The 18659-nt window shown below is 41.5% G+C and overlaps 1 protein-coding gene across 2 annotated transcripts in view; it reads left to right on the top strand.

The window, feature by feature from the left end:
• The window catches only part of PLCXD2 (phosphatidylinositol specific phospholipase C X domain containing 2), a 346820-nt gene that overhangs the window by 108974 nt on the left and 219187 nt on the right, over positions 1-18659 (top strand). For both annotated transcript variants that reach the window (XM_012554760.2, XM_004373694.3), the window contains exon 2: positions 10396-10856. In XM_012554760.2, the coding sequence (XP_012410214.1) occupies positions 10396-10856 (461 nt within the window). The remainder of the gene's footprint in view (positions 1-10395; positions 10857-18659) is intronic.

The following is an 18659-nucleotide window of genomic DNA, read 5'->3' as shown; positions in this document are numbered from 1 at the left end:
AAGGAAAAGGAAACAAACAAACAATTCAAAACAAATAAACGAACAAAAGCCCCAGGATCCCAGCACTGTGGCAGCCCAAACCGGGAAGCAGCTCCACACTCAAACGGAGCTCCGCAACCCCTCAGGAAGAAGCATAGATGGCGCACAGAGCCAGGTACTTGAGCAAAGGGAGGGGGAGGTGGCGAAAGGCAAGTAAGAAATCAAAAGAAGCAGGAAAAAAAAAACAACACTAGCAGCCAACAAATGACACTCAGAGAGCCAGCTAGTGTGGACTGGTGTTTCTGGACAAGAGACTGTGTCCGTAGGAAGCAGAGGGGGCCGAGTGTGGGTGAAGAAAGGTAGAGAGTGGGAAAGCATATATCACAAATTACCGGAGCTCTGCAGCCCTTCAGGAAGAAGTAAAGATGGTGCACGGAGCGAGATACTCGAACGAAAGGAGGGGGAGGTGGTGAGAGGCAAGGAAGAAATAAAAAGAAGCGGAAAAAAGCAACACCAGCAGCCAACAAATGGCACTCAGACAGCCACCCATTTGGGTGTGTGGAATCCAAGCAGGCGCTGTTTCCCGGTCAAGAGACTGTGGCTGCAAGAAGCAGAGGAGGCCGAATCGGGGTGAAGAAGGGTGGGGTGTGGGAAAGCGTATATCCCCGATTACCGGTTGTTTTGTCTCCTGCTGGAAGCTCTGTGAGGCTGCTTTCTTGTACCCCCTGTTTGCTGGTCTCCAATAGGAGTCCAAGATGGCAGATCCGCACTGCATTAGCTGGTAGGGGACCTCTGCATGAATCTCTCCTCACTCTCCTTTCTCTGTCAGTTTTCTCCATTTGGTGCTTGGCTGAGTTCTTTATCTCTTCATTTGATGTTTTAGGGTTTCAGGATTGTTATATTCTCTGTTCACCTTAGTTTTTCGGATCTTTGCTGTGGAGGGACGGCGTGGTGCTTCTCCCTAGATCGCCATTTTGCCGGTACTCCAGTTTGTTGATTTTGTAGATCTTTTCAAAGAACCAACTTTTGGTCTTGTTGACTCTTTCAATTGTTTTTCTATTCTCTACTTCATTTATTTGTGCTCTAATCTTTATTATTTCCTTTTTACTCCTCCAATCTTTATTATTTCCTTTATTATAACGGCTTCTTGTGCTGCTCTCTATTTGTTCAAGTTGTAGGGTTAATGTTTTGATTTTGGCCCTTCTTTTAATTTCTTCTTTTTATTGCCGTAAATTGACCTCTAAGCACTGCTTTTGCTGTGTCCCAAAGGTTTTGTTAAGATGTATTTTTATTCTCATTTGATTTTATGAATTTCTTTATTCCATTCTTGATTTCTTCTATAACCTAGTACTTTTTAAGCAAGGTGTTGTTCAGTTTCCATGTATTTGATTTATTCCCTTGCTGTTTCTGTAACTGATTTCTACTTCTATGGCATTATGGTCAGAGAAGATGCTTTGTATTATTTTGATGTTTTGAATTCTGTTAAAGCTTGGTTTTGGCCTAAAAGGTGGTTATCTTAGTTATCTAGTGCTCCTATAACAGAAATACCACAAGTGGATGGCTTTAACAAAGAGAAATTTATTCTCTTACAGTCTAGGAGGTTAGAAGTCCAAATTCAGGGTGCCAGCTCCTGGAGAAGGGTTTCTGTCTCTGTTGGCTGTGGTTGAAGGTCCTTGTCATCAATCTTTCCTAGTTGAGGAGCTTCTCAGAGCAGGAACCTGGGTATAAAGGATGTGCTATTTTTCCTGGCTCTTGTTTCTTGGTGGTATGAGGCCCTCCTGTTTCTCTGCTCGTTTCTCTCTTTTATGTCTCAAGAGATTGACTTAAGACACAACCTAATCTTGTAGATTGAGTCCTGCCTCATTAACATGACTGCCTCTAATCCTGCCTCATTAACATCATAGAGGTAGGATTTACGACACATAGGAAAATCACATCAGATGACAAACTGATGGACAATCACACAATACTGGGAATCATGGCCTAACCAAGTTGACAGATGTTTTCGGGGGGACACTGTTCAATCCATGACATTCCACCCTTTGCACCCCCCAAATTCATGTCCTTGCCACATAGCTGATGTCCTGAATTTGGACTTCTACCCTACTAGACTATGAGAGAATAAACTTCTGTTTGTTGAAGCCATCCACGTGTGGTATTTCTGTTATAGCAGCAGTAGATAACTAAGATAGTGGTCTATTCTGGAGAATGTTCCATGTGCATTGGTAAAGAATGTGTTCCTTGCTGCTGCTGGGTGGAGTGTTCTGTATATATCTATGAGGTCAAGTTGATTGATTTTAGCATTTAGATCTTCCACATCTTTATTGAGTTTCTTTCAAGATGTTCTGTCCTTCACCAAAATTGGTGTGTTGAAGTCTCCCACTATTATTGTGGAGCTGTCTATTTCTCTTTTCAATGCTGTTAGAGCTTGTTTTATGTATTCTGGAGCCCTGTGATTGGGTGCATATATATTTATTATGATTATGTCCTCCTGGAGTTTTGAACCTTTAATCACTATATAGTGTCCTTCCTTATCCTTTGTGCTGGATTTTGCTTTAAAGTCTATTTTCTCGGAGATTGATATTGCCACTTCTGCTCTTTTTTTGGTTGTTATTTGCTAGGTATATTTTTTTCCATCCTTTGAGTTTTGGTTTGTTTGTGTTTTTTTGTCTAAGGTGTGTCTCTTGTAGACAGCTTATAGACAGATCTTATTTTTTTTTTATCCATTCTGCCAGTGTCTGTCTCTTTATTGGTGCATTTAGGCCATTTACATTCAGTGTAATTATTGATAGGTATGAGTTTACTGCTGTCATTTTGATTTTGTGCGTGTGTGTGTGTGGTGTTGACAGTTTCTTTGTTCCCCTTAATTTTCTGTGCTGAGTTCTTTTTCTTTGTGTATTTTCTTTTCATCTTTTTCATTATTGTTGATTTTGTGTTTGCTGAGTCTTTGTTTTTCATCTTTTTTATTTTGATGGGTAGGTTTGTTAGCTACCTTTGTGGTTACCTTGCAATTTACCTTCATTTTTATAAGTTTAAGTCAATCTTTTATTTCTTGATATCACCTTAACTTCGTCTCCATATGTAAGTTCTATGACTACACTGTTTTTTCCGTCTTTTTTGTTTTGACATTGTCATTGTTTACATATTGACATCTCTGGTTCTCTATTTTCAGTCTTTTAGCTTTTACTTGTTTTTGCGACTTCTCCATGTGGGTTAATAACTGGTTAATCTGTCCTGTGTCCTAGTCTTGGGTTGTTGTCTGATATTGTTGGTTCTCTAACCGGAGGACTCCCTTTCACATTCAGGTAATTTTGGTTTGGTTTTTACAAATTCTCTTAACCTCTCTTTATCTGGAAATGACCTAATTTTGCCATTGTATTTGAGACTTAGTTTTGCTGAATATATAATTTTTGGCTGGCAATTTTTTTCCTTCAAGGCTTTATATATGTCATCCCATTGCCTTCTTGCCTGCATGGTTTATGCTGAATAGTCAGAGCTTAGTCTTATTGGTTTTCCTTTGTAGGTGACTTTTCCTTTAGCCCTAGCTACTCTCAAGATTGTATCTTTGTCTTTGGTTTTGGCAAGTTTGATTATATGTCTTGGTGACTTTCTTTTGGGGTCTACCCTGTATGGGGTTTGTTGAGCTTCTTGGATAAATATATTCTTGTCTTTCATGATATCAGGGAAGTTTTCTGCTAGCAAATCTTCAACAATTCTCCCTGTGTTTTCTGTTATCCCCCCACCCCGTTCTGATACTGTGATCACTCATAGGTTTTTTTCTCTTGATAGTGTCCCACATAATTCTTAGAACTTCTTCATTTTTTTTATTATTTTTTTCTAATTTTTCCTCAAACTGGTGTCAAAGGATTTATCTTCAGTATCACCAATTCTGACTTCCATTGTCTCAATTCTGCTCCTATGACCTTTTATTGAGCTGTCTAATTCTGAAATTTTGTTGTTAATCTTTTGGATTTCTAGTTGCTGTCTCTCTCCCTCTCTCTCTGGTTTCTAGCAGCCTGTTAATTTTGTCGTTTTGTTCTTGTATTGTTTTCCTGAATTCGTCTATTGTTTGTTTATGTGTTCCTTCGCATGGTCTGTGTTTTGCATGATCTCCTTCCTGATCTATTGGAGAGCTCTGTATGTTAGTCTTTTGAATTTTTTCTCAGGTAGTTCCATTGCCTTATCTTCCTTCAGAAGGCTTCCTGGTTCTTCATTTTGGCCGCTTGCTGGAGCCATCTTGACCTGCTTCTTTATGTGATTGGATATTGACTATTGTCTCTGAGGCATCAATAAGTTAGTATATTTATTTATTTATTGTATGTTTGTTTACTGTGTTCTGACTTTTTGTTTTGTTTTGTTTTGATATGCCCAAGTAGGCTGGGTGTGTGAGCTACTTTGGTTGTTGGCATCTTTGAAGCTCTCACATCCTGTCTCCAGGTGGTCAGAGCAGCTACTAGGTGTGTGAGCCCAGAAGTCTGTTCACTTTTGTGGGGTTGTGGCACAGGTGTCCAGGTCGTTGGTCACTGAGTGTGTGGTGCAGACTCTAACCAATAGTCCTAGACAGGCAGGGCTGTTCAGGGGTGTTCGGAGCAGGTACAGGTACTTTGCTGCAGTGGGGGGCTATGTGTGGAGCAAGGCAGGGGGCTGACAGCTGCCCCAGGTGGCTGGGTGGAGATGTAATCTATACTGAAGGCCATGGTCTTTGATCTTCATCAGTCAGTGCTTCAAGTCCTCTTCACTTTCTGCAAGCAAGGTTGTGTCATCTACATATCTCAGGTTGTTAATGAGTCTTCCTTCAATCCTGATGCTGTGTTGTTCTTCATATAGTCCAGCTTCTTGGATTATTTACTCAGCATACTGATTGAATAAGTATGGTGAAAGGATACAACCCTAACACACACCTTTCCTGATGTTAAACCACACAGTATCCCCTTTTTCTGTTTGAACGACTGCCTCTTGGTCTATGTACAGATTCCTCATGAGCAGAATTAAGCGTTATGGAATTTCTACTCTTTGCAGTGATATCCATAATTTGTTATGATCCACACAGTCGAATGCCATTGCATAGTCAATAAAACACAGGTAAACATCTTTCTGGCATTCTCTGCTTTCAGCCAAGATCCATCTGACATCAGCAATGATACCCCTCATTCCACTTCCTCTTCTGAATCCAGCTTTAATTTCTGGCAGTTGCCTGTCATTGTACTGCTGCAACATTTTTGAATGATCTCCAGCATAATTTTACTTGCATGTGATATTAATGATATTGTTCTGGGGCGTTGTCATGGATTGAATTGTGTCCCCGGAAAACATCTGTCAACTCGGCTGGGCATGTTTCCCAGTATTGTATGATTGTGTACCATTTTGATGTGATTTCCTTATGTGTTGTAAATTCAATCACTATGATCTAATAAGATGGATTAGCAGCAGTTATACTGATGAGGTATACAAGATTTGACTGCGTCTTAAGCCAATTTTTTTGAGATATAAAAGAGAGAAGCAAGCAGAGACACATGGGAACCTCATACCACCAAGAAAGCAGTGCCAGGGCAGAGTGTGTCCTTTGGACCTGAGGTTCCTGCACAGAGAATCTCCCAGACCAAGGGAAGACTGATGCATCACAAGGACTTTCCTCCAGAGCCGACAGACAGAGAAAGCCTTCTCCTGGAGCTGATACCCTGACTTTGCACTTGTAGCCTATTGGACTGTGAGAGAATAAACTCCTCCTTGTTAAAGCCAGCCACTTGTGGTATTTCTGTTACAGCAGCAGTAGATGACTAAGACAGAATTTGGTACTGGGAGTGGGGTGCTGCTCTAACAGATACCTAAAATGTGGAGGTGGTTTTGAAACTGTGAATGGATAGAGGACCAGAAGCAGCAGAGGACCAGAAGCAGGAGAGAAGCAGCAGCGGCAGGGACCCAGCAGTAGCAGAACCAGGAGACCAGCACCAGACAGCACTGGAGCTAACCCATGGAGCAAGAGAGCCAAGTGCCTGTGCGCTGGAGGCTTCTTGGTGGAGTGGGCTGCCTCCAGGCACTTACTGGTGGAGCTACAGAGCTTTGGAACACTTGCCCAAGCAGGGCAGATGCGGGCGTGAGGCCCGAGGGGCCGAGAGGCCACAAGAAGCAGAAGCTGAAGAGACAAGGAACACAAAAAGCCAAGCTTCCCCAGTCTCAAAAGGTATGGCCAGGACCTCTGGGGTTTCAAAGGGTGGAGCCATGGCCTCTGGTGTTTCTAAGGGTGGAGTTGTCACTCCGGTGGACTAGAAGAGTGGTGCGCCTAAAGCTGAGGGAGCAGAGTTGCTGTCCCAATGGGCCTGGAAGGCAGAGTTGAAGCCCAGGGCTGAGGGGCTTCCACTCAGAATCCGGATAGTATGGCCAATACCTAAAGTCTAGAGTGCAGGGCTATTGTGTGAATGGTCTCAGAAAACAGGATTATTTGCAAAGCCTTGAGAGCTAATGTAATGTGTTCTGCTGACTTGCTTGGTGCCTGTTAGCCCTTCTTTCCCTACAATTTTTCCCATTTGTAATGGAAATGTCTAGTTTGTGCATGTTCTGCCACTGTACCTTTAGAGGCAGATAGCTTGTATTCTAGATTTCACAAAGAGGGATTTTTTGAATTTTGGACTTGGAGTTAAGACCTTTGCTATGATATGATGAGATGAATATGTTTTGCATGTTGCAAGGACATGAATTTTTGGGGGCTAAAGGGTGGAGTGTCATGGATTGTATTGTGTCCCCCCCAAATATCTGTCAACTTGGCTGGGCATGTTTCCCAGTATTGTATGATTGTGTACCATTTTGATGTGATTTCCTTATGTGTTGTAAACTCTATCACTATGATCTAATAAGATGGATTAGCAGCAGTTATAGTGATGAGGTATACAAGATTGGATAGTGTCTTAAGCCAATCTCTTTTGAGATATAAAAGAGAGAAGCAAGCAGAGACACATGGGAACCTCATACCACCAAGAAAGCAGTGCTGGGAGCAGAGCTCATCCTTTGGAACTGAGGTTCCTGCGCTGAGATGCTCCTAGACCAAGGGAAGACTGATGCATCACAAGGACTTTCCTCCAGAGCTGACAGAGACAGAAAGCCTTCTCCTGGAGCTGAAGTCCTGAATTTGGACTTGTAGCCTACTGGACTGTGAGAGAATAAATTTCTCTTTGTTAAAGCCATCTGCTTGTGGTATTTCTGTTATATCAACACTAGATGAATAAGACAGGGGTAGAAGTCCAAAATCAAGTTGTCAGCTGGGTCATGCTCCCCCTGAAAGTCTAGAGAAGGCTCATTCAATGCCTCTTCCAGATTCTGGTGACACCAGACATTCCTGAGCTTGTGGCAGCATTACTCCAATCTGTCCCTCCATCTTCACATGACCATCTTCTCTGTGTGTTTCTGTGTGTCCTATCCTCTTCTTATAAGGAAATCAGTCATTGGATTTAGGGCCTACCATAATCTAGTATTGTCCCATCTTAACTAATTATGTCTGCAAAAACACTATTTCCAAATAAGATCACATTCTGAGGTTCCAGATGGGCATGGATCTTTAAGGGACACTGTCTAACCTACTACCTTAGGGTGTTTAAAATATTATTTATATATATTAATATATACATATGTAGTGAATGTTTATCTGATATATTATAAGCATTACTTACAGATTGTAAATATTTACAGGTCTGTAAATATCTACGTACAGAAGAGAGAAGGGGATTTTTAATCCATTTTTCCAAAAAGAAATAGTTAAATGCACTTAAGTAGTTGAATGTTATTTCAGTCACTCTATATGAGGAACAGCTTTGGGAAAAAATAAGTAGTCAAAATATTGATAGTGATTAATGAATGATGGTTGACTACTGTAGGCATAGTTAGGACAACCGCTATGAAACATTCTGCAAACAATCTGCTCTATTGTCTTGTAAGGGTTGGGACAGTGCACAGGGTGTCAGAAAGGATGAGGCAGGGCCAGGGAAGTTGAACCAGGAAGCAAAGAGGTAACGAGAGATTCATATTCCAGGGAATGTGCATGCTTTCCCTCTTCTATGGGATGAACAGGGATGGTCCCTGGGGCCCCATCTCTGTCACATTTCTGCACAGTCCTCAGACACTGCAGAAAGTGTTGGAGGTTATTAGCACATCTTTCTCTGGAGATGAAACTGGCACAGCACCAACAAGAGGACACCAGAGGGAATTCCTCTCTCCTCAGTGCTTAGGTAATGGCTATTCCCTGATGGCTAGAGAAGAATTAAGTTCAGTAGGTGGCTCGAAGTACATTACACACTCAATCCTGAACAGCCGGGCTGTTAATACAATTTAAAAAGAAGAGAGAGCTGACTGTTCACCATCTATATATAATGTATTCATAATAAATCTCTCAATGAGGAGGTATGAAAATGTCCTGTTTCTGTACAGCCAAAGGAAACAGAGCATCAGGGAGGCATCCACTCAGTCTCATTAGCAGAGATAACCAATGTGGAAAATCCAGGGGGATCTGCTCCACATTTTCATTAGGGAAGGCATTTGTTATTATACCTGAAATATGTTAGTAATTTTCTCATTTGCAAAATTCACTTTGCCTAAGAATGAATATATTGTTTGAATACTTACTGAATATCCTTCTTGGCCTAGATGCTACATAAAAATAAAGCATCATTTGTCGCCTTTTTTTTTCCACCTTATTTCTGCAAAGATAAAACAGTAAAGCCATCACAGAATGATTTATTTTCAAGAAATTCCAAAGAGTAGAATTTAAAAAAATTCAGTATTATATATGAAATGCCTACTCTGAAATTTAGTAGGAAGAATATAACTGGTGGCAATCAACTCATGTAAGTACAGGAATTGTCGTCTTAATATAGGTGGTCATGGTAAGAACAAGGGCTTTTTCCTCCTAGATTTGCTTGCAAAGTGCAACCACGTGTGTGGAGTCCCTTGATCTCAGAGCCAGTTACAGAGCTAACCCACCCAGCCTACTGCATGAGTTACTGGATATAAGCACAGTAACGGCTGACATTGGAGAGGAACCAGTGACAAAATGAGAGAGATTTGTTAAAGATAATCTTCACCTTAAAAATAGTTATAATTGGACTATTTTTCTCGGCATAGTTAGAAATTTATCTGTTGTGGCCACTCACGCTTTATAACAATAAGGTAATCTCAGTGTCAAGGAGGATCCTCAGCCTTCTGTTCTTTAAGGCAGGGGAGCAGAACGTGCAGATAATTTAATACCAGTTTTGGCTTATCAAGATATGAGTTCAGAAAACAAAAACAAAAACAAACCCATTGCCGGTGAGTCAATTCCAACTCATAGAGACCCTGTAGGACAGAGTTGAACTGACCCATAAACTTCCCAATCCTTATAGGAGCATATTACCACATATTTCTCCCACAGAGCAGCTGGTGGGTTCAGACCGACGACCTTTCAGTTAGCAGCCGAGTGCTTAACCATTGTGCCACCAGGGCTCCTTGAGTCCAGAAAAGAGGGCGATGTAACTAACCAGTGTTAAGACCTTCAAAATGTTTATCTGATCTGTCAAGTAACCATTCCTACTGACTCAGATTTTTCCAGTGGTAAAATAGTATATGCAATAGTATAAAAAGAAGGCAGTTTTTTAAATTCTGCCTATCTCATTTAATTTTATAAGCATCATCAATATAGACATATAGTTTTCATATCCTTTGTTTCAGGACTAAGGAATACATAGATATGCCATAATTCAGCGTTCCTCTATGCAGGATACTCCAGCAACCTCCAGTTTGTCTCTATTAGGAATATTCTTCAGCAAACATCTTTGTTTTTCCAAATGTTAGATTTTATTTCCTCAGAATAGCTTTCCTGAAATGAAAATACTATATCAAAAGTATGGATATTTTAAAGCTCCTATTTCTAAGCATATTTCTAACTAGCTTTCCAAAAGGGTATTTATTACCTTTCACTAGCAATATATAAGTATTATAGTATCATTCCCGCCTAATAAGTGGCTAATTAGATTACATTGCTTTTATTTGTGTTTATTTCATTTCTAGCAAGCTCGAACATTTTTTTGAGTGTTACTTTGCAATTATTTTGTGTATTTTGGTTCTTTCTGTCCATATTTTTTTTTATCTTGGTAAATACATAGGTAACAAAATATTTGCCATTTCTACAATCTTCACATGTACAGTTCAGTGACATTAATTACGTTCATCATGTTGTTCAACCATCACCATTAACTGTTTGGATTTTTTGCATCACCTTTACCAGAATCTCAGCATCCCCTAAGCATTGTGTCTTCCTTTCCCCCTCCCTCCTACCCGCCCCAGGTAACCACTAATAAACTTTGATCTTTATATACTTTGTTTTCTTATCAATTGGCTGATCAATTTCCCAGCTCCTGTCTCACCTACTATCCTCACCTTTGTTGCCTTGTGTAGGCTCCCACGACTCATTCAGCTACTGGGTAGATGAAAAGTCTCCAGTGGGGCCTGACCAAACCCCAGCTATCAAACGCCTTGCCAGGATCTCCTTGGTAAAGAAGCTGATGAAGAAATGGTCTGTGACGCAGAACCTGACATTTCGAGAGCAGCTGGAAGCTGGGATCCGCTACTTTGACCTGCGTGTGTCCTCCAAGCCTGGGCACGCTGACCAGGAGATCTACTTCATCCATGGGCTTTTTGGCATCAAGGTCTGGGATGGGCTGATGGAGATTGACTCATTTCTGACACAGCACCCCCAAGAGATTATCTTCCTGGATTTCAACCACTTCTATGCCATGGATGAAGCCCATCACAGACACCTGGTTCTTAGGATCCAGGAGGCTTTTGGAAACAAGCTGTGCCCAGCCTGCAGTGTGGAGAGTATAACGCTGCAAACCCTGTGGGAGAAGAAGTGCCAGGTAGGAGGGAAACCCAAGACAAGCTTCCAAAGGGCAATAACCTAGCTCTTTCTCCTTTTTCTATATCACTAGCTGTAAGACAGCTTGGTAGGAGCCCTGGCGGCACAATGGTTAAGCTCTATGCTGCTAACTGAAAGGTTGGCTGTTCGAACCCACCCAGCAACTCTGTGGGAGAAAAGACCTGGCGATCTTCTCCCGTAAAGATTACAACCTAGGAAACCCTATGGGACAGTTCTACTCTGTCCTATAGGGTCACAATGAGTCAGAATCAACTCGATGGCACACAGCACCCACAAGACAGCTCAATCCAGAGCTCTTAGCTAGAAGGCATAGATTGTTTGGAATATTAGACACACACAAACTGGTTCCTGGGCTCTAGGATAGCTTCAAGGGCCCTTCTGGGCACCTTTGAACTAGGATGAACACCTGCCAAATATTTAAAATTTGTTTGGCAACCTGTTTGGCAACTAAGGTGACTTTGAATGATCTAGCCAGAACCGGCCCAAGGCAGAGTTGTGAAATGGGACAAGTTGGTTGATACCATTTTCTTATCTCCCACAGAGTCTGTTTTTACTGTCCTAGCCCTGGTTGTGCAGTGGTTAAGAGCTCTGCTGCTAACCAAAAGGTCAGAGGTTCAAATCCACCAGCTGCTCCTTTGAAAACCTACGGGGCAGTTCTACTATGTCATATGGGGTCACAATTCAGAAGAGACTCAATGCCAACGGGTTTGATTTTTTGGTAGTCACCTTCAGTCCCAGGATGGAGTAAATGGTTAAGCACTTGGCTGCTAACTGAAAACATGGTTATTCAAGTCCCTCCACAGATGCCTCAGAAGAAAGACCTGGTATTCTACTTCTGAAAGATTACAGCCTTGAAAACCCTATGCAGCCGTTCTACTCTGCACACATGGGGATCACCATGAGTCGGAATCCACTTAATGACAACTGGTGGTGGTGGTGCTGGTCACTTCAAGAATAGTCTGTTACTTCTTGCCTTTAGCTGTGTCAGATAACCTTTGCCAGGTATTGATTGATAAGTAAAGTATTCACAAAAAGATGTGAAGTGATTCCTCTCAGGGGTATTAACATTTTAAATGGCCGTCTTCATAAATTCTGCGTCATGAGGGAAAGAGTTAGGGAAGAAGAACCAGTTGAAGGAGGGTGTTTACACTGAAACCACCAGTTGGCATTGAGTAGATTCTGAATCGTGGTGACCCTGTGTGTGTCAGAGTAGAAATGTGCTCCAGAGGGTTTTCAATGGCTGATTTTTTTTTCCAGAAATAGATCACCAGGTCTTCCTTCCAAGACACTTCTGGGTGAACTCGAACTGCCAACATTTCAGTTAGCATCCCAGCATGTTAACCATTTGCACCACTTAGGGACTCCCTACATTGAGAAGAGTCTCCAAATCTAGAACCATGAGGGACATGCTTGGGAAAAGGAATATCGGCCTGAGATGTATTCCACTCTGATCCCAAAAAAATGTGAGGCAGTGGGAGAGAAGAGCTTCAGGAAAGGCCAGCCTCCAATCTAGATTCTCTTTAAAAAAAAAAAAAAGCCAGAACCTTTTATTCATTCAAAATTGATCATTTGCTCATAGATACACTAACCAAAACATCTTGAAGAGGTAGACATTTTTGCACTCAGGGAGGAGCTTATAATTAAAGATCAAACATAATGAATTAAAGATCAATCATTCACTTATGAATATTTATTGAACACTATGTACCAAGCACCATTCTAAGCACTTAGGATAATATCAGTAAATAAAACAAAGATCCTTGCCCTAATGGAGCTTTCATTCAGGTAGTGGAGATAAATAATAGATAATAAACATAATAAACCAAAAAACCAAACCCGTTGCCATTGAGTGGGTTCCCGACTCATAGCGACCCTATAGGACAGAGTAGAACTGCCCCACAGGGTTTCCAAGGAGAAACCCTGAACTGCCAATCTTTAGGTTAGTGGCCGAGCTCTTAACCACTGTGCCACCAGGGCACCATAAACATAATAAGTACTTTATGTATAAAGCTAGAAAGTGAAAAGAGCTGTGGAAAAAGGAAAAAGTCGAGCATGGTCCTGGAGAACCAGGAGTTCTGGGGAGGGATGTGTGTGAAATTTTGAATTGGTTTGTCAGGGGAGCCCTCACTGAAAAGGTGACATTTGAGGCAGTAACCATGTGGATATTTGGGGGAAGACTTTTCCAGGCAGAGGAACAAACCAGTGCAAAGGCCTGAAGTGGGAGTGTGCCTGACATTTTTGAGGAAAGGCAGGGAACCGGTGGGGCTGGAGAACAGGTGAGGACAGAATAGCAGGACGTCAGAGAGAGAATGGGTGGGTGACCAGATCATGTGGGCCATGTCGCGTTGCAAGGACCTTGGCTTTTACTCTAAGTGGGAGGGGGATCCCTGGCAGGGTTCTGAATGCAGGAGTGATGTGACCTGACTATGTTTTCATGGAACCCCTTTGGTTGCTGTGCTAGGACTAGATCGAAGGGCCAGTGGGAGCAGGCAAAAGTAGGGAAACCAATGAGGAAACTATTATGGATTGAATTCTGTCCGCCCAAAATATGTGCTGGAACCCTAACCTGTAGATGTATTCTCATTGGAGAATAGGATTTTCTTTGTTATGTTAATAAGGCCATATCAGTGTAGGGTGTGTCCTCAGCCTGATCACTTCTGAGTTATAAAAAGAGCAGATAAGACACAGAAGTGAGCACAAATGGGGGCGGGAGAGGCATGTGGGGAAGACAGATGCCCCATGAAGATGGCCAAGGAACTGAGAAATGCCAAGGCTACAGAAGCTGAGACAAGGATCTTCCCCCAGAGCCAACAAAGTGAGCCTTCCCCTATAATCAATGCTCTGAATTTGGACTTCTAGCCTTCTCAGCTGTGAGAAAATAAATTTTTGTTCTTTTAAAGTCACACACTTGTGGTATTTCTGGTACAGCAGCACTAAGGAACTAAGACAGACTGTTAGTGGAAAGTGTTCAAATTTGTAATAGATAATAAGGTAGAGCCAGCAGGGCTTCCTAGTGGATAGGATTTGTGTGTGAAAGAAAGTGAGGACTCAACGACGACTCCCAGGTTTGGCCTGAGTAACTGGAAGTACCAGGTTATTTTGTTGTTGTTGTTAGGTACCATCAAGTCGATTCCAACTCATAGTGACCCTATGCACAACAGAACAAAACACTGCCTGGTCCTGCACCATCCTCACAATCTTTGTTATGCCTGAGCCCATTGTTGTAGTCACTGTGTCAATCTTTGTTGAGGGTCTTCTTCTTTTTCCCTGACCCTCTACTTTACCAAGCATGATGTCCTTCTCCAGGGACTGATCCTTCCTGATAACATGTCCAAAGTATGTGAGATGAAGTCTTGCCATCCTTGCTTCTAAGGAGCATTCTGGCTGTACTTCTTCCAAGACAGATTTGTTTGTTCTTCTGGCAGTCCATGGTATATTCAATATTCTTTGCCAACACCATAATTCAGAGGAATCGATTCTTCTTTGGTCTTCCTTATTCATTGTCCAGCTTTCACATGCATATGAGGTGATTGAAAACACCATGGCTTGGGTTAGGTACACCTTATTCTGCAAGGTGACATCTTTGCTTTTTAACACTTTAAAGAGATCTTTTGCAGCATATTTTCCCAATGCAATGCATCATTTAATTCTTGACTGCTGCTTCCATGGGTGTTGATGGTAGATCCAAGTAAAATGAAATCCTTGATAACTTCAATCTTTTCTCCATTTATCATGATGTTGCTTATTGGTCAAGTTGTGAGGATTTTTATTTTCTTTATGTTGAGGTATAATCCATACTGAAGGCTGTGGTCTTTGATCTTCAAGTGCTTCAAGTCCTCTTCACTTTCAGCAAGCAAGGTTGTGTCATCTGCATATCACAGGTTGTTAATGAGTCTTCCTTCAATCCTGATGCCCTGTTCTTCTTCATGTAGTCCAGCATACAGATTTAATAAGTATGGTGAAAGGATACAACCCTGATGCGCACCTTTCCTGACTTTAAACCACGCAGTGTCCCCTTGTTCTGTCTGAACGACTGCTTCTTGATCTATGTACAGGTTCCTCATGAGGACAATTAAGTGTTCTAGAATTCCCATTCTTCACAATGTTATCCATAATTTGTTATGATCCACATAGTCAAATGCTTTTGCATAGTCAATAAAACACAGGTAAACATCTTTCTGGTATTCTCTGCTTTCAGCCATGATCCATCTGACATCAGCAATGATATCCCTGGTCCACGTTCTCTTCTGAATCCGACTTGAATTTCTGGCAGTTCCCTGTTGATGTACTGCTGCAACTGTTTTTGAATGATTTTCAGCAAAATTTTACTTGCGTGTGATATTAATGATATTTTTCGATAATTCCCACATTCAGTGGGATCACCTTCTTGGGAATAGGCATAAATATGGATCTGTTGGCCAGTTAGCTGTCTTCCAAATTTCTTGGCATAGATGAGTGAGCACTTCCAGCACTGCATCTGTTTGCTGAAACATCTCAATTGGTATTCCGTCAATTCCTGCAGCCTTGTATTTTGCCAATGCCTTCAGTGCAGCTTGGACTTCTTCCTTCAGTACCATCAGTTCCTGATCATATGCTACCTCCTGAAATGGTTGAATGTCCAACCAATTCTTTTGGTATATGACTTCTGTGTATTGCTTCTATCTTCTTTTGATGCTTCCTGTGTCATTTAATATTTTCTCTGTAGAATACTTCACTATTGCAACTTGAAGCTTGAATTTTTTCTTCAGTTCTTTCAGCTTGAGAAATGCTGAGTGTATTCTTCACTTTTGGTTTTCTAATTCCAGGACTTTGCACATGTCATTATAATACTTTACTTTGTCTTCTTGAGCCACTCTTTGAAATCTCCTGTTCAGCTCTTTTACTTCATCATTTCTTCCCTTTGCTTTAGCTACTCAATGTTTGAGAGCAAGTTTCAGAGTTTCTGACATCCATTTTGGTCTTTTGTTTCTTTCCTATCTTTTTAATGATCTCTTGCTTTCTTCATGTATGAAGTCCTTGATGTCATTCCACAACTCATCTGGTCTTCTGTCGTTAGTGTTTAACACGTCAAATCTATTCTTGAGATGATCTCTAAATTCAGGTGGGATATACTCAAGGTCGTACTTTGACTCTGTAGACTTATTCTAATTTTCTTCAGCTTCAGCTTGAACTCGTGTATGAGGAATTGATGGTCTGTTCTTCAGTTGGCCCCTAGCCTTGTTGTAACTGATGATATTGAGCTTTTCCATTGTCTCTTTCCACAGATGTAGTCAATTTGATTCCTGCATATTCCATCAGGTGAGGTCCACGTGTATAATCGCTGTTTATGTTGTAGAAAAAAGGTATTTGCAATGAAGAAGTCGTTGGTCTTGCAAAATTCTATCACACAATCTCCAGCATTGTTTCTATCACCAAGGTCATATTTTCCAACTATGGATCCTTTTTCTTTGTTTCCAACTTTTGCATTCTAATCACCAGTAATTATCAATGCGTCTTGTTTCATGTTCGATCGATTTCAGACTGCAGAAGTTGGTGAAAATCTTTAGTTTCTTCATCTTTGGCCTTAGTGTTTGGTGTGTAAATTTGAATAATAGTCATATTAACTGGTCTTCCTTGTAGGCATATGGATACTATCCTATCACTGACAGCACTGAACTTCAGGATAGATCTTGAAATGTTCTTTTTGACTGTGAATGCAATGCCATTCCTCTTCAAGTTGTCAATCCCAGCATGGTAGACTATATGATTGTCCAATTCAAATTGGCCAATACCAGTCCATTTCAGCTCACTAATGCCTAGGATGTTGATGTTTATGTGTTCTGTTTCATTTTTGATGATTTCCACTTTCCTGGATTCATACTTTGTACATTCCACGTTTTGATTATTAATGGATGTTTGTAACTGTTTCTTCTCATCTTGAGTCATGCCACATCAGCAAATGAAGGTCCTGAAAGCTTGACTCCCTCAACATCATTAAGGTCGACTCTACTTTGAGGATACAGCTCTTCCCCAGTCGTATTTTGAGTGCCTTCCAACCTGAGAGGCTCATTTTATGACACTATATCAGACAGTATTCCAGTGCTATTTGTAAGGTTTTCACTGGCTAATTCTTTTCAGAAGTAGACTGCCAGGGCCTTCTTCCTAGTCTGGAAGTTCAGCTGAAACCTGTCTGCCATGGGTGACCCTGCTGTTATTTGAATACCAGTGTCATAGCTTCCAGCATCACAGCAACATGCAAGCCACCACAGTAGAACAACTGACAGATGCGTGGGGGCAGGGTATTTTGTTGTTGTTGTTAGGTGGAAGTAGCAGATTATTTTACACATCCATAGAAGTGCCAAATGTCTAACTCCACAGAGGCTCAATGAGTTAACTTTTAGTATCTTTAAAATACATCTTAGCCATTTTTCCTCACTAAAACTTTTGTAAGGGACTTTCTGTTAAATATTTATCACACCTCTCCCTCAAAGCCTGAGTTTTTCTCTGTTCAGGCTCACAGGTCTAATTTGGAGAGACTTTTTTCCCAGTGGAGTTTCTTTCTTACGGTATTGTTGTTGTTGTTAGCTGGCTGTTGAGTCGGCCCCTAACTCATGGGGACCCATGCACAACAGCAGGAAACACTGCCTGGTCCTACACTATCCCCATGATTAGTTGTGGACTGGACCATTGTGATGCCTAGGGTTTTTATTGGCTCATTTTCAGAAGCAAATCATGAAATCTTTTTTCCTAGTCTGTCTTAGTCTGAAAGCTCCACTGAAACCTGTTTAACATCATAGCAACTCACAAGCCTCCACTGACAGATAGGTGGTGGCTGCACATGAGGTTCATTGGTTGGGAATCGAAGCTGAGTCTTCCTCATGGAAGGCAAAAATTCTACCACTGAACAATCAATGCCTTCACCTTAACAACATTAAATAATAGTAACAATTACAATGACAACCAACATTTATTGAGCCTTTACAATGCTCTAGGTATGTCTGTTATCTCATTTAATATCTTCAACAACACTTTGAGGTAGGGATTTTGATATTATCCCTGTCTTACAAATGAGGAAACTGAGGCACAGAGAGATTAAACAAACAACTTGCCAAAGGAAAGGTTGCCAGTTAGTGGCAAGAGCCAGGACTCTGTCGCAGGCTATCTGGCGCTCCAGAGTCAGCACTCTTAAGCAGCATGCTCCCCTGCTTCTCCCACAGTGATAAGGGAGAGATGCTGTCAAGAAGGGCTGCCCAGCAGCTTCTAGTGCTCTCCCAGAGGTGTTCACACATCTTGGGGATGTTCACAGCCAGTGGCATACATGATGCTAATAAAGCACTTCCTCTTTCTGAGTGAGCCCTATCAACAACAGCAACAACTGATTATCAGAGGGTCTCAGAGGACTAGCAGAGTGAGAAGGGGGATGGGTATCTCTGTATCTTGTAAAAAGCAGTTACCTGCTGGTGAGTGAAAAGTTTAAAGAATGGGTGAATCTAACTGTGTCATCCAACTACAAACATTCGTAAGTTATGAAGGAAAGGGACTGTGATTAACATATCAGAAAACATGTCGTCATTTTAAATTCTGCGGTCCCATCCTTCTTCTCTTCTCCATGTCTTCCATGCCACATCTCTTCCTAAATGCTGAACAAAGAGATCACGACCAGATCATCAGTCATTCCCTCCTTTCCTGGGGCAGTGCTAGGCTAGCGGTTACACTTTAAGTATTTACTATGTCACGAGCCGCCTTACATACAACCCCTTAAGTATTTACTATGTCACGAGCCGCCTTACATACAACCCCTTAA

This window comes from Trichechus manatus, unplaced genomic scaffold (genome assembly GCF_000243295.1).
Source record: "Trichechus manatus latirostris isolate Lorelei unplaced genomic scaffold, TriManLat1.0 scaffold00026, whole genome shotgun sequence".
Taxonomy (NCBI): Eukaryota; Metazoa; Chordata; class Mammalia; order Sirenia; family Trichechidae; genus Trichechus; species Trichechus manatus.
The sequence above is the reverse complement of the archived record's forward strand: the minus strand, read 5'-3'. Positions and strand labels throughout refer to the sequence as shown.